This window comes from Chelonoidis abingdonii, chromosome 4, assembly GCF_003597395.2.
Source record: "Chelonoidis abingdonii isolate Lonesome George chromosome 4, CheloAbing_2.0, whole genome shotgun sequence".
NCBI lineage: Eukaryota > Metazoa > Chordata > Testudines > Testudinidae > Chelonoidis > Chelonoidis abingdonii.
Window position 1 is genome coordinate 132,742,022 of NC_133772.1, and position 27,158 is coordinate 132,769,179.

General features: G+C 42.6%; 1 protein-coding gene across 6 annotated transcripts in view; it reads left to right on the forward strand.

Annotated features, from left to right (window-relative positions):
* TRAF3 (TNF receptor associated factor 3) overlaps positions 1-27,158 on the forward strand; it is a 99,768-nt gene that overhangs the window by 67,341 nt on the left and 5,269 nt on the right. For 4 of the 6 annotated variants that reach the window (XM_032771582.2, XM_032771583.2, XM_032771585.2 and 1 more), the window contains 4 exons: positions 2,423-2,503; positions 5,866-5,940; positions 7,812-7,904; positions 12,464-12,604. In XM_032771582.2, coding sequence (XP_032627473.1) covers positions 2,423-2,503; positions 5,866-5,940; positions 7,812-7,904; positions 12,464-12,604 — 390 coding nt within the window. The remainder of the gene's footprint in view (positions 1-2,422; positions 2,504-5,865; positions 5,941-7,811; positions 7,905-12,463; positions 12,605-27,158) is intronic. The other 2 variants (XM_032771587.2, XM_032771588.2) reach the window with 2 other exon arrangements.

Here is a 27,158-nt window from a genome sequence, read left to right on the forward strand (position 1 = left end):
CAAACATTCCCTTCCTCAGCTTTGAAAAATCCGGTTTCCTGATTGGTCCTCTGGTCAGGTATTTGGTTCTCTTTGTTAACCCTTTACAGGTAAAAGAAACGTTAACCCTTAGCTATCTATTTATGACAGTCCCCGAGAAGTGTCTTGTCTCCATGAGAGCGTATGGTCACTAAGGATTAGTTTCCAATTTGTCTCATCACAGATGGTAGGAGCAGGCTAATTGCACAGATAGGAAAAACTTTCCCTTGCTTTTCATCCAACATTTTATTTTAACAATCTATAGATATCAAATTAAAGTGTTAAGAGCTTATTCTGCAGAATTGAAAGGGTCTGTAAAGTTAAAGAAAAGTGACAAGAGTGTTCGGATGTAGCAAGTGGTGTTATAGATGGCAAGCAAATGCTCTGTGACTAGTGGAGGGGAATGCAAAAACGTCTCAGTTCTGTTGAAAATTGTGATTAAAATGAAGCACTGAAACATGAAAAAGGGGAAAGCAGAAACCTTTGTAGAGTTAGACCAGTGCCTGCTTGTTGTAAGAGTTGAGCAAATCAAAAGTGTTAAGTGTTCCTATATTCAAAATATTAATGAAACCAATAGTTTGCTATGTAGGACCAGCCTCTAGTAGCGGTGGTTTTAGTGTTTCAGGGGCGCAACAATAGCCACGGCATTAAAATCCTGGAGGAGCAGAGATCAACCACTGATCAAGCAGTAAATGCCCTTTGTGCCTACATTGTTTTAAAAGCCTGGAAGAATGTAGTTTCTGAGATTATACAAATGCTGATAAATTTGGGTTTATTTTGGAATATTACCTGACTATACTTGAGTACCAAGACTTAGTCTGGTTGTAACCAGACCACTCTGATGAAAGAGAGATTTGCTTTGTGTAATCCATCTGCGCACCCTGAGCTTAAGTTCATCTCTTTTGGCCTGTGCAGACCATCAGGTTTTTAAGCATATTAATAAGTCAGACAGGCATTTCAGGGACTTGAACAGAAAATGAAAAGCAGTACAAACATTTTTTTCGAGACTGTACAAAGAAAAAAACCAAAGGTATGCAAATGGAAACAAAAATAATTTTTCTTGTTTCATATACGGTTCGTGTCTTCATAGAATCTGCCCGCCCTGCAGCGTAGGAAATCCCCTTTGCGGTTGACAGACTATTTAGATAGTCATATGGACTTGTGCTTTTTTAAAATTTTCATTGCAAATATTTGTCTAGTCTAAACTGCAGTGCTTTATCTCTCTAGGTCAATTCATTTCTAAACACAATTTTATTTCATTTTATTTGAAGCAAACATAAAGCTTTTGGCACAGTACAACATGTTCTATAGTCCACTGTGTCTTTCTGGCAGACAAAATTGCTCATTCTTCAAAGCAGAAATAGAAGTGAAAAATTGTGTTTTATTATTAAAGAATCAAAGTATTATACAGAAAAAGAGAATTTTTAAAATTGTTATAAAATGGGTTTGCATGCTACCTTTGCTATTCTGAAAACCTTGTTATCCTGGCCTAATTTAAGTCAAGATTACATGCAGCCTGCATCTCACATTATATGGAAGAGTTGAGAGCAGCTTCCCTGGAGAGTGGGTGCCCAGGGGTGAGGAATGAGTTCTGCTGATCAAAATAGAAGTAGTAGTATTCTACTCTCGGAATAGGGACCAAAATCAAATGTGTGTTGAAGTCATTGGAAAGACTCCTCCCATTTATTTCAGGGAGCATAGATTTGGGCCATGAACCGATGGGGGATTGCTCACCACCTGTCTGACATAGTGAGAAGTGGATGTAAAATAGAAGATGAACACACACAATGCACTGTGGTTTGATCAAAAGAAGTTTTAAATAAGCTTAAGTATTTTGATGTATAGTGCAAGAATTCTGCATCAAATCGTAAAGAGACTCAAAATTAAAGGATGGTCAAAAGAGTGAATACGAGTATATGGATTTACCGGGTTCTCTGCCATTCAGAAGCATAAATATCTGAAGAGCTTTCCAATGCACTGTATGATGGCACTGAAAGGAATATCGTCTTGGCAATTATCCTCTATTCCAATAATGCGCACTCCCCTACATGGTTCATGGAATAGAAAACTTTGATTTTATTGAGGTTTTATTGATAAAGAATGATGGAAACTGCTTTTCTTTCCACAGGAAAATATGATAAATCCCTTATTTTTCTGAATCAAAAACAGCTGAGAAATATATATCAACTGAAAGTGTAGCATCTGTGTTCCTTCCAAACATTGTACAAATAAAAAGTTGCAATGTTAACTACTGCTCACTGTCTAGCACCATGTAAATATATATGTTTAATTATAGCATGGTAAGTTACTTCTTTTTTAAGGCAAGTCCTGTTCTAAAATGGTTTGTAACTTTAAATATAGATAAAGTATAAATTGTAATTTGCTTTTTTTTTTTTCCTTTTAGAAACATGAAGATACAGACTGCCCCTCTGTTGCGGTTTCATGTCCTCATAAATGCAGTGTTACATCACTCTTGAGGAGTGAGGTAAGAAGTCATGACCAGAGTTGTGCTGAAATATTAAATAAATCCCTATTCAACAGTGTTCAACTTAGAACTTTGTTGTTAATAAGATCTCGCAAGAATTTTGCCAGAAGCCATTTCCTTATTACCATGTGAGATCTAAAGAAAAGGCTTATCTACCACTACTGTTAAGTGTGATTATTTTTTAATAATTTTTTTAGTGATTTCTTAGGAAATTATCTTTCAGAAATTACTTTCTTAATTTTCTGTATTTATTACACATGACATGTCAAAAAAGATTAGCTTTTATCTTTCCTGCTTTAACCTTTGGATAGTGTTAGGCAGCATGTATTCTTCAGGTCTCAGTATTCCAAAAGAATGAGAAATCTAAAATACAGTAGCATATACTGATATTAGAGCTCTCTCATATGACATCCAAGCCAGTGGTACATCCTGACCTTAAATGCTGTTTTGATTTTGGTGGTCTCATCTCAGAAAAGATGATAGCAGATACTGAACAACTGTTGTGTGGAGTTAGTCTATGTGAGAGATTAAAAATATTGTTAGGACTGTTAAATTTGCAAAGAAGGAGAATGAAGGGCCTAACACTTAGATACCATGCTGGTATAGATGCTTTAGAAATATTTCAGTTAAAGCAATTTAGCTGATGCTTAATCAGCTAAATGCTTACTCAATACAAGGATAAGAGGGCATTTTTGATTAAATTAATAGGCACCAAGTTTAAATTGTCTAAAAGGAAACACTGTGAAACTCACTGCCATAGGATAAATGTTAAGTAAATAGTTTAATCTTATTCAAGAAAGGATTTAATATTTAGTGTCTGTATTTCACACGACTGGGATAAAATTACTACTTTATGGTAAAACTTATCAGTAACTGAGGTAAAGAAGAAATGTCCTGTTGATGTTTGCTAGTTGCATCATGGGAGGTAAAGAAGAAATGTCCTGTTGATGTTTGCTAGTTGCATCATGAAGCCTCCAGCACTGGTCTCAATCAGAGAACGGATACTGGTATAGATGAACCATTGGTCTGTTCCAGTACGGCATTTCTTGTGATCAGATGTAACAAGCTGCTAAAGCTTCTAACATATGTAGAAAATTCAGCTAATATTTTGAGCCGATAAATTTCATTTGTATCTTGTGGTGTCTGAATGTATTCCTTCATTTGATCCGTTAGTAGTATCTGTAAAGGCCAATGTGCATATTTTTCTAAAAATAAATCCTTTTGTATGATCTAGAATGGGGAGCACATATTTGTCTCCAGAACTCCTTAAAATACTCATTTTTTTTAAACTCATTTTTTGAGGTATCCTTTTTCACTGATACTCCATTAGATTTTTTGGGGTTATGTTTTCCTGATATAGGAATACATCATTTTAGTGTTACAATAAATGAATAATCATATTTAGCGCCCAAAGTGAGAGAGTGCCTGGCAAACTGCCTCTGCCCCAAGAAATGTGCAATCTAAAATGTATAGCAGGCCTTGTGCATATTAATAAACATTATGCTCTTGAGAAGATGATCTAAGCATCTATCTAATAACATAAGTGGAAGGCCACCTTTGGGGCTCATTTCTGCCAGTATATATTTACCAACTGAGATCCTGATTCAGGAAAGCACTTCTTTTCATAATAACACCTATACATGTTCTTAAATCCTACTGAAGTCAATAAGAAATGCTTAAATGCTGTCCTGAGTAGTGAGGGACTTAAGAATGAAGTGCTTAGTCCTTACTACTGTGAATTGTCCAGTTAAAAACAATAGGTCAACTCACATCAATAAGCACAAGGCTTGATAAGGGTTGGCGGAATTGGACTCTAAAAATTGTTGGTAGGGTTGTACTTTAACCAGGTGCCATCTTATCCCTGCATCATTTTGTTAATTACTATTTCATTTCTTTCTATTGTTAAGAAAATAATCTTAAGCCCAGTTGGATAACTAGGGACAGCCATTCTAAGGTGATATAGGCAAATACCTGCCTAATGGTTTGAGAAAATTGTGTTGTGCCATTCTCAATAGTGTACAAATAGTGTACAAAAAGTGAACATGATATTTTATTCTAGAAATATAGCAACTCTTAATATGTGTAAATGGTTACTGGTTGGCACAGTCCTTAGTTTTGAGGAAGTTGAAGAAGCAGTGCCCCCATTTAAATCTCGTATAGCACATGTACTTTTTCTTCTTTGATTTTAATTTTTTTCTGAAATATTTTTTTTGAACTTTCATTGTGAATTTCTACAGTAAGTGTTTAAAACAAAGTAGATGTTACATATGCCAGAGGGGGATGAGTTAAACATCTCAAAATTAGATTTGAAAAACCTTGTTTCTTTAGCACCACAGTTTCATATGCAGGCAGGATCCGTTCACGCCTTTTTCTGAAGGTGGATAAATTGAGTACCAGAGGGCTTACTGTGTGTGGGTCTTTTTAAATATCTTGAAGTCAGTGGAGGTATAAGAGTTTACACTAGATGAGGATCTGGCCCCTAGGTCTTCTCTGCTCTGGATGGAAATAAAGGTTTTAAGGCATTGTCAGGAGAGGCGAGGTTTGTCATGGTGTCCTTTACAAAATGGCCCTTCATTCCAGCTCTTAGGCAGTTTGCATCTATCTGCTGCCCTGTCCCCTAAAAATGGCTGCATTTCATTACGGCTCTTTGTATATACTTCCGTGATTTTATTTTAAAGGACAAATTATTTTCTGTGTTTATCGTCATTCAGAATATTGGATCTGTGCAAAATACAGGCCTTCTCCTACTTTAAAACATGGAATCCTGTGTACTGCATTATAAATGTGACTCAGCTGCACCCTGGTATAAAGTATTTGTCTGTTTCATGCAGTATTTGTTACAGTCTCCATTGTTCAGTTTTTGTTTTATTTTAAATTCTGATATTGAGAATTGCATGTCACGTTTTGACAATCTGTTCCTAATAAAACTAGAGTTGGAAAAGACGTATGTTACTACAGTGAAACTGGTCTTGAGTGACTACCCAACAGACCAGCAAAAATTATTTGTCGAGTAAAGATTGACCTTCAATTAAAAGTCAGATAAAAATGTATGGAAAGCCTTGGGTTTCTTTAAAGTGTGTTTTGTTTTTTTTAAATGGGGTTGCCTATAGGAATGGTCTTCAGTGGAGGTTTCACTGTATATTAAATGTGTCTCTCTGTATATTGTATTGGCATGTGTGTGTGGTTACATGTGTACATACAGTTTATGCACTCTGAGTCAGAGTGGAGATAATATACACACATGTACTGTATGTTTTACAAATGGCACACAATACAAATCTGATAATCTGTGCCCTTTATATGTTCTGAGCATTATCATGCAAACGTTTTCTGCCAAAACTCACATTTTTTTCCTATTGCAGTTGAATGCACATTTGTCAGAATGTATTAATGCCCCAAGTACCTGTAGTTTTAAGCGTTATGGCTGCACTTTTCAGGTCAGTATATAACAATTATCCTTCCCAATTGATGAAAGTCTGCAATAAGAAAACTTAACATTTTGACATGAAAGTTCTGGACGTCTCTACTCTTGGTTAAGAAACATTCATCCAGTTGCATGAGTGATTAAGACTATGCAGCAGGAGTTCATTTTTCCATATATTTTTATATATGTAAAATTATAAAAAGCACATACACATACTGGCAATATCTTGGGATTTCAGTTAGCCAGTTACAGATGTCTGAGATCAGAAGACATAATTGCATTAAGAACTTTAACTTTTCTCTTCTTTGAAATAAGAGAAAAATAGTCATTTTTTGTTCTCCATGAGCTGTCTATTAATTTCAGCTATTCTATGGAAGTATTTAATTTTTTCCCCGAATTAAATTTGTTTAATTTCTTCTGTTTGTGCGTGTGAATATATACAATATGATTAAAAATAGGTTGGCCCACTTAGAATGTTTATTTTATGTACATTCATATATACATATGTATATATGTGTGTGTGTGTGTGAATATAGGTGCATAGTCAAACCACAGCATAGAATTAATAAAAATTGCAGATTAAATCCTAGAAATCACCACAAAGTAAGAAAAAACTTGAGTATAGTTTCAACACTGTTATTTCCATATTTGCAATATCTTACTTTTCATATCATGCATCTGAGAGTGTCAGCGAATTCTGACAGTTTTACAGTAAAAATTCAAAAGCTGCTGACAGGAAAAATGGAATTTATCAAATTAAATGCCATAATTTTGAAGCTCACGGTGACCTATGAAACTAGATCTTTGTGTACATGTGCAACACTCCTATAAACCTTCTTTCCCATTGATATCTTAAGACCTATTTGAAGTCAGTGACAGTCTTTTCCCAAAGGACTTTCAATCAGGCCCTTAATATTCTGCCAGTGTGAAAAAGAAAAAGCATTCAACAATTTAAACACAAAAAATACAGTTGCTCTCTCAACTGTAGACATAATTAATGATATAGCACTGCCCACTGTTATGTCTTATGTATCACTGTTCATTCTTTTTATGTATGTATATGTGTGTATATATGTACATATATCCACATATATATTTTTGAATATTTTATATAGAGTATATATATTGAAGATCATTGAAACTTTTCCAGTTGCTTGCAACATATGTAGCATCTAAACAGATATAAACTGCATTGCAAAACCTTTTGCAGAAGTATAGTGTGAAGTAGAAGGTAACATGATCTGCATCTTATGTACTCTGTATATTATCTATGTGTGTTTTGTAAACTTACAGTGGTTATTTGTACTGACATTTGCAGATTGTGAAGGGGCAGGAAATCTGATCATCATAAAGCAACAATGAATGTGTCTTGCTAACTTTCTATAATGGCAAATTAGCCACTGTAAACTATTTTAGTTGATAGATGCTACAAAATTGGCAGTTTCCAGTGAGGATAAATTTACCTTAACTGTTTTTCTTTCCTATTCACACCAATGGAAACTTTACAGTAATTTATAAAATGGTTAAAACTATTATTTGTGAAATCGGATGTTTGAGTTATGTGACTTGTTTGGTGATTTCTTTATTATAAAAATTAGAGATGGTTCTAAAACAATTCATTTTATAAATCTTTTCTCCATTTTTGTTTCCTCTGATAAATAAGTACATTGGAAATATACAGCAATTGGATAAAACACTTGCTTTTAAATGTATTTCTCACTTTTTCATAAGTTCCCAAATAGAGTTCCCCTCTGTTTATATTTTTGTAAAGTACATCCGGGTACCAAAATATATGTAGGGCTGGTTTTATATTCTTATGTTGTATTATTGGTTTTTTTAAAAAAGTGAAATTGGCTAAAATGTATAAATTCTTTGTTGTCACAGGGAACAAATCAGCAAATTAAAGCACATGAAGCCAGCTCAGCAGTGCAGCATGTAAATTTATTGAAAGAATGGAGTAATTCTCTAGAAAATAAGGTATATCTTCTACTCACTTTAATTTTTATTAATTTTTTTAAATTCTATAAAAATAGAGGAAAACACGTTTGTTCAAAAGCTGTTTGGAAATACAGCTAAAGCACTAGTACACTCAAAAAGCTGTAAAATGAGTCAGTGTACATCACTTTTATGACAATACAATAAAATAAAATAAGAAAATTGGCTTCACAAGTAAATATGTAATTTATATTCATGTGTTGCTATGAATTTAGTATTTTAATATTTAAGTTATCAAACCAGCTGACATTAAATTTCTCCTTCAATTCCTTTTTCTTATGAAAGAGATCATTAGGAAACGTACTGCAATGTTAGGAGCTGCATCTACCTGTGTATTTTTCTGGAGATCAGATCCTGGAAAACTCCACATACTGAACCGGCTTCATTTTTATTTTAAATTTATCAAGAGCTCTCCAAGCTTCTTGGCCTGAAGAGACTTCTGTTAGTTGACATGCTGTTACTCTCAGGCAGGCTGGTTTCTGTTCTGATGCTGGATCTAACTAAGTTCACATTGTGCAATGCTCCCTTGGACCTCTTGTCTTTAAAGAGTTTTGGGGACTGGGGGGAATTTATTGGGAGACCAGATGCTGCAGGTCACCTTACTAACAGCTTCAAGTCCTTTGAATAATGACTTAATTTAGAGCATTTAGGTTTTGTTTAGAAAGCAGGCCTTTCGCAGGCCTTGACTTTAAAATGTGTGTCAATGCTGCACCCAATCAATAGTGAAATGAGTCAACATATTATAAACAGGTCTTAAGAGATTCAGTGTTTTAAATAAAAGCATTATTTTGATAGTTTAACCAAATACTCAATTACTTTTAATCCGATGTTTCTGAACAAATTCTCCTAAATCTAAAAGTAGAAAAGTCTGGAGCCTCTTTAGCCTGTCTTGGAGTGGGAGGGGATCAAGTGATGGCATATATTAAAGTAAGAGAAAGGTAAAGCAATCCAGATGAGAGCCCACTGGCAAATGGAGATGTAAGCCTATAACTTTAGTCAGTCTACAGAAGTTTATTTGCCAGTTCACTGAACTATGTGGAGAGCAATTTCCCTGTTGTGCTAGCATTTTTCTTCAGAGCCCAACAAAAAAACAATTTCTCTTGCACAGGAGGATTCTAGTGCGCTTTTATTCAGATGTATTTCTTTGTGTAAATTTTAGTTTCACTGCAGAGAAGAACATCTCAGTTTACTATCACCTTCAAATCTAAGAAGAAATTCCCATAATTTAGTGGTGTAGTTTAGGTGTTGTAAATGTTTGTTTTAACAAATACAGATTCATATTCTTATTTCCTTTTTTGCTAATTTGAGTCAAGCTATAACATTTATTGTACATAACTAAAGAAAGCCTCTTCCCCGTGACTTACAGTATATTTTTCTTATTTTCCATACTGCACTTTAAAAGAACTGTAATTGCACTGATATGTGCTGTATCATTTAAAAACTGTTGAGCAATTCTATATCTTCTTTTCTTTTTTTAGTGGTAAGAAAATAAATGCCTCAGTGCAGTTTTTGTTCAGTCTTAGGACATAATTGCTTATCACTGTTGTCTTTTTGCACTTCCTGCTTTGTAAACTTCTTCCTATACATAATAAATGAATTGAATCACTGGAAATCCCAGGACAGTGCCGAGTTACCAGAATAGCTAACCACACATCACATGTCAGTGATTTTATTGTCAAGAGGTATAATAAAATGGATTGTGACTTAGAATCATAGAATATCAGGGTTGGAAGGGACCTCAATTAGTGTCCTCTCCTTCCAGTTAAAGTAACTCATGGCACTGAATGAGGTAGGGCAGAGAGAGAACTTCAGCTGAAGAATATAGGTGAAATCCTGGCCCCACTGAAGCCAAAGGAAGTTTAGCCCACTGAGTTCAGTGAGGCCAGAATTTCATCCTATGTACTTAACTGGATTTGAATGGAAGGAAATAAAAGAAGTTAACTGCTCCCATTCAGGATGATTCTTTGATGACACAGAACACCTAAATGGTGTACAAACTGAAAGCCTTCAGGCTTGCTGTATATTGTCCCTTCCAAAGCATTTGCTAAATGATAACGTCAATAAGTGAATATTGCTGTAGACAAAAAGCAGAGATATGAAACCAAATTTAAATCAGATCAAAAGTTTGGGTAGTGGGGAATCTGAATTTCATGATCTGAGCCTTTCTTTGTAGTGGGGTCAAACTAGAAGCCTGAATCAAAATACCCTGGAATTTTGGGATGCTGGGAATCATGACTCAATCCAAATTTTGTAGCTTCTCTAATAAATTCTGCTATGTATGTTTAAATACAAAAGCCATGTCACGTGATCTTAATGTGAAGATAACTATTGAATCCAATCTTGTAGGCAATAAGAAGTCTTTTCATTTCTTATTTGGGAATGTGAATTGGCTTCCCCTAATAGAATTCTGAAATAATACCTTAATTGATTAAATGCTTTTGGAAGACAGCAGAATAGTATGCACTGTAACATTGAAATATGAGTAGTAAGAGAAGAAATTCATGATTCTTGATTTCAGGTATAGTACATAAAATACTGATAATAGTTTTGTTTCTTTTTGTGCTTCCTTGTTTTAAAATTGATGTGCTCAGACTCAAAGGGCACAAGCCAAATGAAATTTAAATCCTGTATATTTATTCATGCATGAGTTACTTTCAGATTATATTTAGGGTAATGATAGGTTTGTCTGACTAAGGACCGCAGGATATGGCCCTGTAAACTGCATGGAAAATGTCAATACAAGACAGGCCATATGTTGTAGCTTACATAAAAATGGAAATATAATATCAGCAGCACAAGTGCAACTGGCTTGTGATCTGGGGGTATGGAGAGGAAATAATGAAAGAAAGGGGATGGAAATGTCACTAGTAAGTAAAGAACTCTGATTCATTGTGGAAAAGTTGAATGCACAAATTAGAGTAGCTACCCAGTTGGTCTGATTTATGTGGTAGGCAAACTTTCACATGGTTAAACTGTTCTTGAAAAATATCCCCAATACACTAGGCATGCTTTCCTTCCGTGACTGGTAGTTTTCTCTCTCTGTAATGCAAGGGGAAAAAATCAGCTTCATGCCTTATTTCTACTAGGCCCTCTTGTATCCTTGTAGAAATGAGGTACAGGATCTTGTTCCAACATCCATAACTTTTAGGTGGGATCTTGTGCTCTTAAGATTTCAGTGCTGTGTAGCACTGTTAATTTGTATAAGTCTTCAGTGACTGTTCCATTTTGCGTGGATGGAAATCATTTTTTCTTATCTTGCCTTGTAAAGATCTAGTTCTTGACTCTGGGCCTGGCAGTAAAGTGACAACAGCAGAAAATACTGAAACAAGGTTTAAAAACAGCAGAAATGGTATCATGCCCACCTTATGATATAAGTCAAGGGTGTCTGAACCTGAGAAGCACTAGAGGTTGTCTTGGGATTGTTTAGTTTTATTGTTTGAATGTGGTGTAAAATAATTCGTCTGAAAGAAGAACTTTCACATTTGTTTAATTGGATCAAAAATGGTGTTTTGTATTGTCTGTCTCTCAGAAGCAGTGCTGAGATGTAATGAGTCAAACATTGTCTAGATGTCAGATACTTTTAGTTTTCTTGTTGAATAACCTACAGGTAATATATGCAGTGTAACTGTAGCCATGTTGGTCCCAGGATATTACCTCACCCACCTTGTGTGTCTCCTATAGATCATGCACACTTTTTGCAAGAAGGAAATTGTGTAAAAGTGTAGCACATGCAAGCAACAAAACTAGTGATGAATAGATTGCTTACACACTTTTCTGTGCTCCTTGTGGCGCCTGTTAGATGTTCCCCACAGCGTTCCATTTAAGATGAAAACCAGTCACAAACAGATATGTATGAAAAGGTGTGCCCAGACAGAAAAAGATTATCACTAATACTCTGTGCAGCCTCTTTGTCTCTTTGGATGCTAGTAGACGCCTTTGGATTTGCTCTGGACTGCATAGATTCCATCTGCAGTAATATTAGTTGACCATCTTTCTTTAGTACACAGCCATCCATTCCCAGACAATTACCATACTCGGTGAGCTCATTTACATGACTTAGATTGAGGGAGTAGTATTTACTAATCTTTCTCCTTCCTACATAGGCCTTTTCAGTGCTACTTTTCTTTGGCATTTCTCTTTAAGCAATATTAGCATCACCAGCTCCAATCTGGAACTAAATAGACTGCTTCCTCTGAATATCGAACCACTTCCGGTTCAGGGAGTGAGTCAAAAGCCTGGACACTGACCTATTAAATAGTGACTCAAATAAACAGTTGTGTTTAGAAGTAAGATTTATTGCTGCTTTTGCATATCGCTTTTTCCCATTTATTAGGTCAGGTTGTATCAGTACAACACTGTGGGAGTGGGGAAAAAATTATTAGAAACTTCAGATTTTTCTGGTAGTCTTCAAGACATGGAGAGAGATTTTGCTAGGATCTCTCTTCTGAGCTCAAGGGGAAATCTCTAGGACAGTTTTAAAAAATGAAGTTGCAGGTATTTTTCACAAGTTTTGGCAGGAGTAATTGTAGAATTTTTTCCAGGTGGCCATGCTCCAGAATGAAAGTTTGGAAAAGAACAAGAGTATACAAACTTTACATAATCAGATTTGTAGCTTTGAAATAGAAATTGAAAGACAGAAGGAAATGCTGCGGAATAATGAATCTAAAATACATCATTTACAGGTAAGAATTTTAGACTCTCCCCGTTAAAACAAAAATTACAGCAGTTTCTGTTCTGTTCCTTTACGCTTGCAAAGTAAGGTGTTCTAATTTTAAAAAAAAACCTATTTCACTCAAAGGAGGCATTTACAATATTATAAAATAAAGTTTTGAAATATACCTTTTTTCCTGCTCAGTAGCTGGTTTTTCATATGTAAATCTCTTCATAGGTTTAAAAAGTTTTCACTAAAATGTTAAATTGATTAACCCACATTTAAAAAAAAAATGCATTGCCTGAAAAGCTAATTTTTTTAAAAAATATTTTAAAGCTAAATTACACTTAGAGAAGCAATTGTAATTCTAAGAATTTAATTACTTTTTGCTGCTGTGTAAATCAAAAATCTGCTTAAGAGACCGCTGCCAAACTCAGAGCAAAGACCTGTTAAATCCCTTTAAACTGTCCTATGCTCACTCTGTATTTCCTTTCTCCTTATTGGAACTTAAGATATTCATCATGGGTGAAATTCACCCCTCTACAGAGTCAGCACAAGTCTCTGCGCTGCATTTGAGTAGAGGTTTTTCTCCCATATACCTAGTGACTTCATACATGATCCTCTCAGAGAAAATAGTACCTTATGTTTATATAGCACTTTTCACCACCAAGAATACCTTTATAAGCTATTGTTATAAAGGCATCATTGCAAACAACATTCTGACACATCCTCCTCTAGAGTGTAACATAGCAGCTTTAATTGCACACTGCAGTAGTATGCATCAATTTTCAAAAGAATGTAGGTAAAAGTATCATATCCAGTTGAAGTTGCAGGAGAAATGTTGGTATTGTAGGCAGAATGTGGCTGAGGTTTAGTTTTTTGTCTCTTCCAAAAGTTGGCATGTCCAGTAGGACAGTGTCCCTAAACCACCATGCTGGGGCCATTGCTTCAGTACCATCTAGAAATCCCATCTGTTTGAAACATCAGCACTACCTCCCACAGCACCTGTGTCTTGGCCTCTCCTGTTCAAGTAGTAATGCCGCCTATCTCTGCTTAGATGGTGGTCTAAGATATGGTGGCATTCTTGCAATATTGCATTCTAACACCGTGGAAATAATTCAGGGTAGTGGCATACTTTTTCTGTATTTTTCCTATCGTGGCACTTCCTGGTGCATCGGAAAATTATGATGATTTTTCTTTGTATTGTGTCTGTGGACCCCAGTCAGAGATCAGTGCCCCCAACAAGCTTGCGATCTAACTTTAATGCCGTGAATAAACGTGAGTCAACTTATTGGTGTGCTTTAAATTTATATGCCTCTGTATTCATTGCTGGATGACTTTAGCACGAGGTAAGTTATCTTGAAAGTCATCTTTTTACATGCAGTTCTCTCTCTGAATGGGTAATGTTGAGAAAGGAAATCTAGGAAAAGGTATAGCAATGTTTAATGAAGTCTTGGCAACTTATTGTAAGTTTTCAAACTTGCTTAAGCCATGGCACTGGTCTGGTTCTATTCAGAAGGGGTTTGTGTTTAAAGAAATCCATTTTAATCAGAATCAAATAGATGGCCCTTTGGAGGTAGATGGGGATTGAAGAGGTTTTTTTCCTATCTCCTACAGACATTATTCCAAGCCAAATAGTGTGTTAATGTTACTTCAGTCTGATTTCTCCCACGTACTGAAATCCTGGTCTTCATCAAATCTGCAAAGGCAGTCTATAAATATATCCTAGTTTGATTTCCTGTGAACTCTTTGGTCAGTCTCTGTCATCTAATAGGAGCTGAAAGCATTAATTACCTGTTGTGAGCTATTCTTTTTCCAGACAGTGTTGAGCAGCCACTGAAGTACCAAAGCCCCAAATACTTCTAGTTTAGTGCAATACAGTCTGTGTTTGAACAGGCATTAATTGTTCAGCATGTGAGTCCTACGGGTGCTGATAACTTTCAGTATGATGCAGTAATTCCTCACTTAGTCGTCCCAGTTAATGTTATTACGTTGCTGATCAATTAGTGTCAGGGTGTCACCCTTCCCCCCTGCCTACTCCTTCTCCATATAGAGCAGGGTGGGAACATGACAGGACTCAGGACAGAGAGAGCTTGCTGGCCGCAGCTGCTGTCTTAACTTCCTGATATATTTTAAAAGGCAGTGGACTTAGAGTGGAGTCAGCGTACTTAAAGGGGCAATACGCATCTCTCTCTCTCTCTCCCCCCACACACAGGGTGTGTGACTCTGTCTGCCTTGCTGTCTCCCCTCCCTCCAGTTGTGGTGCCTTGTAGAGTGTGAGGCTACATTAACAACAATGTGTTAACCCTTGAGGGCTCAGCCAAATGCTGGTTCATGGTTTAGTGGTAAGGCATTCCCTGGGAAATATCCCACCCTCTTCCACCTTCTAATTTCACCTCAACCAAGCTTCACCATCACCATTGCTATGTACAGTATTAAAGTGTTTGTTTAAACCTTATTGTGGGTGTGTGTCTGATGAAAAAAATTTCCCAGGAACCTAACACCCCCCCCTTTACATTAATTCTTATAGGGAAATTGGATTCACTTAACATCGTTTTGCTTAAAGTCACATGTTTCAGGAACATAACTACAATGTTAAACAAGGAGTTACTGTATCAGTATTCGTTGACGTGCAAACTTCCTTAGTATTGGGAACAGCTGTGTTTCATTGATTACAATTGGTATTGTTGTCTGCTCTGCAAGACGCTTTGGCAATAGCATTCTTAACAGTTGTTCTGAGCATAAAAGCATCAAAAGGCATCTGGGTGCTGGCAGGAACCTCAGCACTTAGGACCTTTTCATTCAGACTAATTTTCTCTGTACTGGTCTCCAAGGTAAATTTTAATACTACTTCTTCGAGTGATTGCTCATATCCATTCCAGTAGGTATACGCGCCGTGCGTGCACGCTCGTCGGAAGACTTTTACCCTAGCAACTCCAGCGGGCCGGCAGGACGCCCCCTAGAGTGGCGCCGCCATGGCAGCTGATATATACCCCTGCCGGCCCGCCCGCTCCCCAGTTCCTTCTTACCGCCGTATCGGTCGTTGGAACTGTGGAGTGCGGCATAGCTGTCCTCCACGTCCCTAGCTTCTCCTTGTTCGTCGTTTTTTCTAGCTCTATTTGTAGTTCTAGTTATAGTTAGTGAAGTTTAGATTAGTTGTAGTTAATAGTTCTTGTTGTATATAGTTAGCAGGCTTTGGGCTCTAGCCCTCCCCTGCACCCGGCGCCGGGCTCATGCCTGGTTCGCCGGGGTTCAAGCCGTGCTTGGCCTGCAAGAAGCCAATGCCCACTAGCGATCCCCATGACGCCTGCCTAAAGTGCCTTGGGGAATCTCATATCTCTGAGAAGTGCCGAATTTGCAAGGCCTTCCGACCAAGGACCAAAAAGGAGCGAGGTCAGCGCCTAAAGACTCTGCTAATGGAAGCGGTGCTTGACCCTTCGTCCTCGGCTCCGAGTGCCGCCTCGGCTCCGGCACCGGACCACTCCGGGCCCGCGAAAACGCCGTGGCACTGTCCTTCTCTGGCGCCCGGCCCCGGGAAAAGACAGTCAACTCCACCCCGGCTAAGCAGGCTCGGACGGAGCACCCGCCACCGATTCTGGCCGCGACGGCCGTGCCAGGGATTTCGTCGACTCCGGGCCCAGGAGGTCCGTTGAGTCCATTCCCTCCCAGCTCCCCGCTAAGATCTGGGGTCGAGCTGGTGGTCCCATCTATGCCCGAGACATTCTCCTCGGCCAGGGACCTCATCGCATTGACGGAGCCTATGCTGCCTCAACCCCCGGTGCGGGTTCTTCAATCGAAGGGCAAGCCCACGACCATGCGAGCACCGTCCCTGGACTCCCTGAGTCGGCACCGATCACCATCAAGATCCCGGCACCGCTCCTGGTCCTGAGGGAGGTCTCGCTCGCGACGCCGCTCGCAGTCCCGGCACCGCTCTCCGGGCGGTACTGGTCGTACTCGCAGCATAGGTCATCTTCATGCCAGTCCCGATATTCCCGGCACCGTTCGGGCTCGAGCCATCGTTACCGGCACCGTGACTCGAGGAGCCGTTCTCGCCGTCGATGATCCAGGTCGACCTCCCGGCACCGCGCTGGTGGCAGGTCCCGGTCTCGATCGTGGCGCCGGTATGGCTCGCAGCACCGATCTCCGGCACTGAGGAGGTCTCCGAGATTGAGGACCCAGTAGTAAGCATACTGTCGGCAGATGCGCCCACTCGTGTCGCCCTTCCCTTCATTCGGACCATTCAGTCCAATGCCACGAACATCTGGCAGTCCCCGGCTTCCATTCCCCCCGCTGCTCGCAGCATGGAGCGAAAATACATGGTTCCCTCAAAGGGCTATGAATATTTGTATGTTCACCCGCCCCCGTGTTCCCTCGTCGTCCAGTCTGTGAACGAGAGGGAGCGCCACGGTCAACAAGCCCCGGCCCCCAAGTCCAAAGAAGCGAGGCGAATGGACCTGCTTGACCGGAAGGTCTATTCTGCAGGCGCCCTGCAGCTGCGGGTGTCCAACCAGCTCTTCTCAGCCGTTACACATATAACACCTGGGTGGCGGCGGACAAATTTAAAGAGCTGCTCCCGCAGGACGTTCGCCAAGAGTTCTCCGCCATTCTGGACGAGGGAAAGAAGGTCGCAAGAACCTAGCTGCAGGCAGCTTTGGATGCTGCAGACTCGGCCGCCAGAACTCTGGCCTCCGGCGTTACGATGCGCCGCATCTCTTGGCTACAGGTCTCTGGCCTTCCTCCGGAACTCCAATACACCATCCAGGACCTTCCGTTTGAGGGCCAGGGCCTGTTTTCGGACAAGACTGACCCTCGACTCCAAAGCCTTAAAGACAGTAGCGTCATTATGCGTGCCTTGGGGATGCATACGCCGGTCACCCAATGCAGGCCCTTCAGGCCTCAACAACAGCACAGGCCTTACCCGCAGCCCAGGCAAAGACAGGACTTCGCCAGGCGGCGGCCTAGGAATGGCTGGCATAGGCAATCGGGCAATCAGGGAGGACAAAACCAAGCCTTCCTCTGGCCCGAAGCCCTCATTTTGAAGGTGCGCCTGAGGGCGCTATACCAGTCCCTCCTACGGATCTATCTCCTCCTTTCTCCAACCATCTTTCGTTCTTCCTCCCGGCGTGGTCCTAGCTTACTTCGGACCGCTGGGTACTCCACACGCTGTGGCGTGGATACCATCTACAGTTTTTTCATACCCCCCCACCCTCGTCCCTCTTCAGGGACCCTTCTCACGAGCAACTCCTCCTATAGGAGGTGCGAATGCTCCTCGACAAAGGGGCCATAGAGGAGGTTCCAGAGAGCGAGAAGGGCAAGGGGTTCTATTCCCGTTATTTTCTAATTCCCAAGGCCAAGGGAGGCCTCAGGCCTATCCTCGACCTGCACGAGCTCAACTCATACCTAGTGAAGTTGAAGTTCCATATGGTATCCTTGGGGACCATTATCCCATCCCTGGATCCCGGAGACTGGTACGCCGCCCTCGATATGCGGGACGCTTACTTCCATATAGCCATCTTCCCGCCCCACCGGAGGTTCCTTCGGTTCGTTGTCAGCGGTTGTCACTATCAATTCGCGGTCCTCCTGTTAGGCTTCTCCACGGCCCCGAGAGTGTTTACCAAGTGCATGGCTGTAGTTGTTGCCTACCTTCGCCGCAGTTGCGTGCATGTGTTTCCATACCTCGACGACTGGCTGATCCGGGGACCCTCAGAGGAGCGAGTCCTCGCTCATGTCCGCATGGTCAGGACACTCTTCGTACGCCTAGACCTGATGCTCAATGCTGAGAAGTCAACTCTAACCCCCACTCGGAGGATAGAGTTTATCAGTGCCATTCTGGACTGCACTCTGGCCAGAGCCGTTCTTCCTTTGTCGCGGTTCCAGGCGTTGACGGCCATCATCCACAGGTTGCAGGTGGCACCTTTGACCTCAATATGAACTTGCCTGACTCTCTTGGGCCACATGGCAGCCTGCACGTTCGTCACGGGACACGCGAGGCTCCGCCTCAGACCCCTCCAGTCCTGGCTCACTGCTCAGCTCGTCCAGCCAGACGCCCTTTGGACACGGTTGTCACAGTTCCCCAGGATGTCCTCCGTACGTTGGTGGCTGGACCAGTCCGTGGTGTGTGCGGGGCTCCCATTTCATCCACTCCAGCCCTCGGTGTTCCTAACAACGGACACATCAGACTTGGGCTGGGGAGCTCATCTCGGAACCCTGCAGACCTAAGGCCGCTGGTCTCCTCCCGAGCTAGCCCTCCACATCAACGTGCGGGAATTGAAGACGGTCCGCCTTGCTTGTCAGACGTTCCATCAGCAGCTCCAAGGTCGCTGTGTTGCGGTTTTCACCGACAACACGACGATGATGTACTATATAAACAAGCAGGGCGGCACAAGGTCTGCTCCTCTGTGTCGGGAGGCCATGAGGTTGTGGGACTTCTGCATAGCCCACTCCATTCACCTCGTTGCATCCTTTCTCCCGGGGGTTCGAAACACGCTGGCGGATCGTCTGAGCAGGTCCTTCCTCTCCTTCACCCGGACGTCGCTCTTGCGCTCTTCCGGAGGTGGGGATGTCCGCAGATGGACCTCTTCGCGTCCCGCAGGAACAGGAAGTGCCCGATATTCTGCTCCTTTCAGGGTCTCGAACCGGGCTCGGTTGCGGACGCCTTCCTTATGCCATGGGCGACTCCCCTGTTTTACGCATTCTCCCCGTTTCCGTTAATCCACAAGGTCCTTCTGAAGGTGCGCAGGGACAGGGCCCGCTTGATTCTGATCGCGCCGGCATGGCCCCGGCAGCATTGGTTCTCCATGTTGCTGGACCTATCTGTAGCTGACCCTGTCCCCCTGCCTCTTCACCTGGACCTGATCACGCAGGACCACGGCCAGCTCCGTCACCCAAACCTTCAGTCGCTACACCTCACGGCGTGGTTCCTGAGTGGCTGACCAGGTCTGAATTGCGCTGCTCTACCCCGGTGAGACAGGTGCTCCTAGGAAGTAGGAAGCCTTCTACGAGGGCGACGTACTCGGCCAAGTGGAAGCGTTTTACGTGCTGGTGCATGGATCGGTGCTTCCTCCCTGCCAAGGTTCCCATCTCTGCCATCCTCGATTACCTTTGGTCCCTCAAGCAGCAAGGCCTGGCGGTGTCCTTGGTCCTCTTCTCCGGGTTCACTGCAACTATCTCCACCCTCCACCCGGGAAGCGATGGACCGCTCGCTTCCGTCTTCTCTCACCCGATTGGTGACTAGGTCCTTAGGTCTGGACGTCTTTTACCCAAAATTTTGCCTGCCCCGCCCCCTCCTGGGACCCTGAACCTGATTTGACCCGGCTTACCCAACCGTTTGAGCTGCGGCTACGTGTTCCCCTCTATGTCTCCTGGAAGACGGCGTTCCCTGTAGCACAATCACCCCTCCGCTAGACGGTGGCGACTGCCGGCCCTCGTAGTAAGCCACCATATACAGGTTCCCATCGGGATCAAGGTGCAAGCCTGAGACCACACCGAGCCTTTCTCCCCAAAGTATCCTCGGCCTTTCGATTCAACCAGGAATCTTCCACCTGTATTCTTCCCCGAAACCCTCATTCCGTCTCGCCGGGAGCAGCAGCTGCACTCCTTGAGACTTCGTAGGCGCCTCGCCTTTTATGTAGAGCGATACCAAGCCGATTCGCAAAATCCCCTCAGTCTTTCGTTGCAATTGAACCAGGTCAAGGGCGTTGCGCTGTTGCCCGTCAGTGATCCTCGTGGGGTTGACTATCCGTATCCGGGCCGTGTGATGAAACTGTGGTCACCTCCTCGGGCCATGGTGTACTGGCACTCACATCAGGGCTCAGCTTCGATCGGCCTTTCTTGCCCTTGTGCCCGTCCTCAGGAAATTGCGCAGCGCAGCGACTGTGCCTCCACCTCCATACCTTCGCTTCCCAACTATTGCCCTGTCCAGCATCTAGAGATGAGAACGCAGCCTTCGGCTCTGCAGTCTTCAGCTGCCGACCTTCTCACTCGACCACCGCCTAGGTAAGGCTTGGGAATCACCTACTGGAATGGATATGAGCAATCACTCGAAGAAGAAAAGACGGTTAGTCACCTTTGTAACTGTTGTTCTTTGAGATGTGTTGCTCATATCCATTCCAAACCCACCCTCCTTCCCCACTGTCGGAGTAGCCGGCAAGAAGGAACTGGGGAGCGGGCAGGCCGTCAGGGGTATATATCAGCCGCCATGGTGGCACCACTCTAGGGGGCGACCTGCCGGCCCGCTGGAGTTGCTAGGGTAAAAGTCTTCCGACGAGCGTGCACGCGTGGCGCGTACACCTACTGGAATGGATATGAGCAACACATCTGAAGAACAGCAGTTACAAAGGTGAGTAACCGTCTTTTCCTTTGGTTTGGTTTCATCAGCTTGCAAAGGAGTCACAAACTATTTTCTCAGCCACCATTTCATGGAAGCAGCCTGTGCATGTAGTGTTAAATCTCCATTATCAATGGATGGTAATGCTCTAGAAAAGCCAAATCTTTCTAGAACTTTAAACTACTTCTTTGAGTAGTGTCCATATGGGTGCTCCACTGTAGGTGTGTCTGCGTCCCTGCACCTTTGATAGGAGATTTTAGATAGCAATGTCTGTTTGGCCCATACATGCACTCTCCCTCCCTTGTTTGCTGCCTTGAGGCTAACTATTGCTGTAAGGGCAAACCAGCCTCAGTTCCTTCTCAACCGCCCATGGTCAGAGACAGAGCACATAGCAGTCCATTTTCTCTTTTCCTCAGAATTTTAGAGTTCAATTTCCTAGCTCCTATTAGACTTGCCACTGATTTTTTTTCTTAGCTTTTAGAGTTTCTGTTAGGGTTTTTTTTCACATTTAAAAAAATATCGGTAAATGTTTCCTTATCTCTGTTTTTCCCCTTTTTCCCCTGTCTGGGAATTGCCCCCAGTAAGAGGCATGCCCAGCTCTCCTGTGTTTAAGTGATGCCTCTCTTGCAGGGAGCAGTACCGGTTACAGACGGACACTACTGATGTGTCCGGGGCCTTGGAGGGGCTCACATTCTGCACTTTCTGCCAACAATTGAAGGCTAGATCCCGAAAGAACCAGGAATTAAAGTTGAAACTCCTCCTCATGGAGGGTGCTCTTAAATTGACCTCAGACCCCAGTCCTGAATCCCCTCCATGTTAAAGATTGTCCCCGGACCCTTCAACTTCTGAGAAAGCCGAGGAGGAAATCTTCTGACTACCCTTGCAAAGTCTCCAAAAAGAGGGCTGCAAGCCCTCAAACTGAGCTCCTGACCAGCCAGAGGAGATTCACGGCGTGAGTGGTCACCTCTGCACTGGCAGCACCAACAGCTCTGAAACATGGTACCATAAGTCAGATGGGTCCTCTGGTGTAGAGACTGCCTATAAGCCTAAAGACCTGAAGGGTGCAGGCTCTGTAGTGGAAGTACTGCCCGTCAAAGGCAAGAGCAAAGACCACACCATCTTTGTGAAGACAGTACAAAAGTGGAAACCTATGGTACTGACTACTTCCAAACAACCCCCATCAGACCACTCATCTCGCACAAGATCTCTGCCAGTTTCCTCAGTACTGGCAAGTCAACACGAACAAGCCTGGTCAGTACCAATCACTGCGGTACCACAAGAGTTTCATTTTTCTAATGATGTAATGGTGGCTGAGGCTCCAGAGTCCCTGCTGCTTGGTACTAGGGCCCCAGTACCAAGCCCTTCTTGATCCCTGGCATCACCACCAGTGCTGGGGCATTCACCTCCAGTCTCCTTGTCTCTTCCACCGCTATACAGTGAGGTCTCGGATAGTGACCAGAATGGTATCCTCTCATAGCCCTCACACCATGGCCCATCTCTTCATCAATCAGGGCACTCCCCATTACACTCTTGTTCCGAGCCTCAATCCTCTTGGTATGGCCGCCCATGGGTACCACCACCCATGCCCTTTCCATCATCCCAAGAATCGATAAGACTGTCTCCTTCAGCTTCTGTATCTAGAGCCCCAGAACCTCAGGAAACTTTGAGGAGCAAGAGGAAGGACTTAAGAGGTAGAAGTTACACCACCAATGAATATCTCCTCCTTCTCCCCAAACGAGGTGGTGATGCCTCCTCTACCATCCATGGTGGATGATTTTAAACTATTTCAGGATCTCACAAAAAAGTGTGGCAGACGCACTACAGATTCCGCTGATGAAAGTGAAAGATACCCACTACAAGTTAGTGGATATACTGTGCACCTCATTTTCCTCCTCAAGACTCATCCTCCCAGTCAGTGAGGCACTTATAGCTCTTGCTACAGTCATTTGCCAAATGCCAGCCTCTATCGCACCAACATGTGAAAGGGCCAATAAAAAGTGCAGTGTGTCCTCCAAGGATGCAGAATTCCTTTTTTCATACCCTCCATCTAACTCCATCGTTGTGGATATTGTGAATTCCCATGGCCAACAGCATTATACTAAATTATGACAGAGATTGGAAAAGAGTTGATTTATTCAGTAGGAAGGCATACTCCTCAACAACTTTGCAATTCAAAATTGCAGATTATCAAGCCTTAATGGGGAAGTACGAGCACATGAACTATGCTAAACTTAATACATTTGTTGACCATTGCTAGAAGCACAATGGGAACAGTTTCAAGCAGTCATACACGAGGGTCAGTTAGGAAGAACAGTGCACCAGACCACACCAGATGCTGTGGAGACAGCAGCCCGCTTGGTATCGACAGTGGTGGTGGTGCGATGGGCATTGTGGTTACACTTCTTAAGACTGCTGAAAGAGGTAGAAACAACAGTCGATGACCTCCCTTTTGTGAGCTCCAAACTTTTTAAAGACAAGACCGACGCCTCGCTCCATACTCTTAAGGACTCTAGGCCACAATGCACTCACTAGGGATCTAGACACCAGGACAGAAATGGAAATTCAGTCCTCCATCATCCCATAGATCCCAAGCACCCCAATACCTGCCACCACAGCGTTATTATGAGCCATAGAGAGAGAAGCCTAGGATTCAAAGGCATAAACCATCGCCACTGAATCTTTACAATCTCAGCCCTAGACCTCAAAACACCAGTTTGAATGTCTTGGTTGAGGCCCCAAGAGACCATTCCCCACAACATCAGTTACAACCTACAGACTTTTCACATCTCTTTGGATGTCACTTCGATCTTTTCCTCCGACACTGGGAATACATAACTTCCGACAGATGGGTCTTGGAGATCATTTCCAAGGTTACCAGACTGTAAAGAGGGGAAATAGATCATCTACTATGCTTAGGAGCCATAGAACCCATTCCTGTACACTTCAGAGGCAAAAGATTTTATTTCCAGTATTTCCTGATTCCCAAGAGAAAAGGAGGCTGGAGAGCTATACTAGATCTAAGAACACTAAACTAGTCACCTGAAGGCTCAAAAATTCAAGATGGTCACACTAGCAGCAATTATTCCATCTCTAGAGCAGGGAGATTGGTTCTTGACCCTTGACCTCCAGGATGCCTACTTCCATATATCAATCCAGCCACCCACAGACGATTCCTCAGCTTTACCCTTGGTCAGGACCATTACCAGTACAGAGTACTTCCCTTTGGCTTCTCATCCGCACCCAGAGTATTCTCCAAGGTCCTTTCTCTAGTAGCGGCTCATCTATGCACTGTGGGGATCATGATTTACCCTTACTTGGACAACTGTCTCCTCAGAGACTGCTCCTTCAACACCCTATGGGCCACCTATAGGACCATGGATATATTCACACAATTGAGTTTGCAAATTAATGCCAATGATTGATCTTGACTTCAGTACAGCAGTTGGCGTTTATAGGGACCAATGTCGATGCAGTACAAGCAAGAGTATTCCTCCTGCAACACAGATTTCACATCCTGGCCATTCTCATAGAGACAGTTCAAGCCAGCCCACAAATGCCAGCCAGACATTGCCTCCAGCTTCTCGGACTGATGGTGACATGCACGTTCATATAATCTCACACAAGACTATACGTGAGGTGTCTACAGGCATGGCTGAGGTCTACCTACACACCAAACAGAGACAGATTAGACCGGGGTAGGCAACCTATGGCACGCGTACCAAAGGTGGCACACGAGCTGATTTTCAGTGGCACTCACACTGCCCAGGTCCTGGCTACTGATCTGGGGGGCTCTGCATTTTAATTTAATTTTAAATGAAGCTTCTTAAATATTTTAAAAACCTTATTTACTTTACAACAATAGTTTAGTTATATATTATAGACTTATCAAAAGAGACCTTCTAAAAACGTTAAAATATATTACTGACATGCAAAACCTTCAATGAGAGTGAATAAATGAAGACTCGGCACACCACTTCTGAAAGGTTGCTGACCCCTGGACTAGACAAACCACTGTCGATGCCCTGCAGGGTCAAATACTCACTGGAATGATTGAAAGAGTCAACAAATGTCTTTGCAGGGATCTTATTCGCGCCTCCCTCCCCCCACCTCTACCCCCTCCAAACATTGCTTTTGACAATGGACACCTCCCTAATAGATTGAGGAGTCTACTTGAACAACCACAAGGTTCAGGGCAAATGGTCCCCTATTGAATTGACTCTCCCTATCAACCTTTTAGAACTAAGAGCAGTCAGAAATGCTTGTGCACACTTTCTTCCACTAATAAAGGACACTTACATGAAAATCATGACAGACAACATAGTGTCCATGTTTTATATAAATCAACAAGTGGGCACTAGATCATCCTCACTGTGCATGGAAGCACTAAAGCTATAGAATTGGTGCATTCATCACAATGTTTTCATATCAGCCACTAACCTGTCAGAGTACAGACTATAACCGCAGATAGCCTCAGCTGCAAGTTCTCACATGACCACGAGTGGGAAATAAACCCAACAGTACTCCACTGCATATTTTATCATGGGGGAATGCAAACAATAGACTTGATTGCCACTTACCTGAGCAGGAAATGCCCACTATATTGCTCCAAGGCCAGTCTTGGGAAACACTTATTAGGGAGACGCTCTTCTTCTCCCATGAGAGAGACCTTCTATACACCTTTCCTCCATTTCCTCTGATGCTAAAAATCTTGTTTAGAAAATGAAGAGAGAAAAAGCAGAAGTTATATGCTTCCACCTGGCTGAGACAGACATGGTACCAACACCTGGCACAGCTAACACTGTGTCCACCAATCCCTCTTCAACCCACTCTTCACTTCCTTTCACAGAACGATGGACAAATCCTCCATCCCACCCTACAGATCCTGCAGCTCAAATCTCAGCTCCTTCATGGTTCTGACACACACAGAATTGCTGCTCTGAAAAGGTGAAAGAAGTGTTTACACAGTAGAAAGTCAGCTACCTGCCACACTTACTTACAAAAATGGAAAAAAATTCCAGTTTTGATGTAATTCCAAACAAATCATCCTAGTATCTTCCTCCCTCCCCTTTGTGCTGGACTACATAGCCCCCTCCTCTTGAGGCCTACTATCTCTAAGCTACCTCAAGGCACATCTGGCAGCCGCAACGGCCTGCCACCAACAAATAGATGGATACTTGATTTTCGCCCATCCAGTGACCGATTTCTCAATGGCATAGGAAACCTATTCCCATACACCAGGCACCCCACATGAAACCTAAATCGAATTCTAAAGAGTCTGACTAGACAGCTCTTTGAACCTGTGGTCACTTGTTCTCCTATGCATCTATCAGTGAAGACAGTGTTCCTAGTAGCCATCACCTCAGCACAGAGAATAGGGGAAATAGCGGCATTAATGTCACACCACCACTTCACAGTTTTCTTTAAAAATAACTAGAGCCTGGAAGTCTGTGGATATCTGCTTTATATCCACACATATCTTCATCCGTGGATGAAGGGATGGTTGGATGGGGCAGGGGTCCCAGGGGGGCCCATCAGGAATGAGAGAGAGGTTGGATGGGGTGGTGGGACAGTCAGGGGCAGGGGTTTGGTGGTCAGGGGACAGGGAGCGGGTGGGGGGGTGGATGGGGTAAGGGTCGCAGGGGGAACAGGGTTGGTTGGGTGGGGCAAGGGTCCCGGGGGGGCATCAGGGGTCAAGAAGCGGGGTGGGGGTGATTACATATTGAGGGGATCCCAGGCCATGTTCCCCTCCCATAACCAGCTCTCCATACAATTTCCGAAGCCCAATGCGGCCCTCAGGCCAAAAAGTTTGTCTGCCCTGGTCTAAGTTCTGAAGGATGCTTAGTTTTAGTGGCCAGGACTAGTCCAGAAATAATGTGTAAGATTTTTATAAATTGATAAAATATCTATAACAAATGAGTATCTACCTACAGAAAATGAAAGATCATCAACTTCAGTATTCAGAAAAGGCATGTATGGCTTAATGCAGGCATAGAACTGGGTGTGCTAATAATTTGGAGAAGTTAGTGGTTGAAATAGAAAGTCATATGTAGAAAATTCATATCTGCTTGAAAATTTATGAGAACAATGTGAGACATCTGCATGCTGACGAATGACGTAATTAGAGAAAATATAATTCTCCACTGCTGCATTAAATTCAGGTTTAGTTTGTCAGTATTCCCAGTGTGAAAATCCTCTGCCTGCCTGCAGGGGAAGAGGCAAAAGATCCTAGAGCCTCCTTTTCTATAGATTACAGACCTAT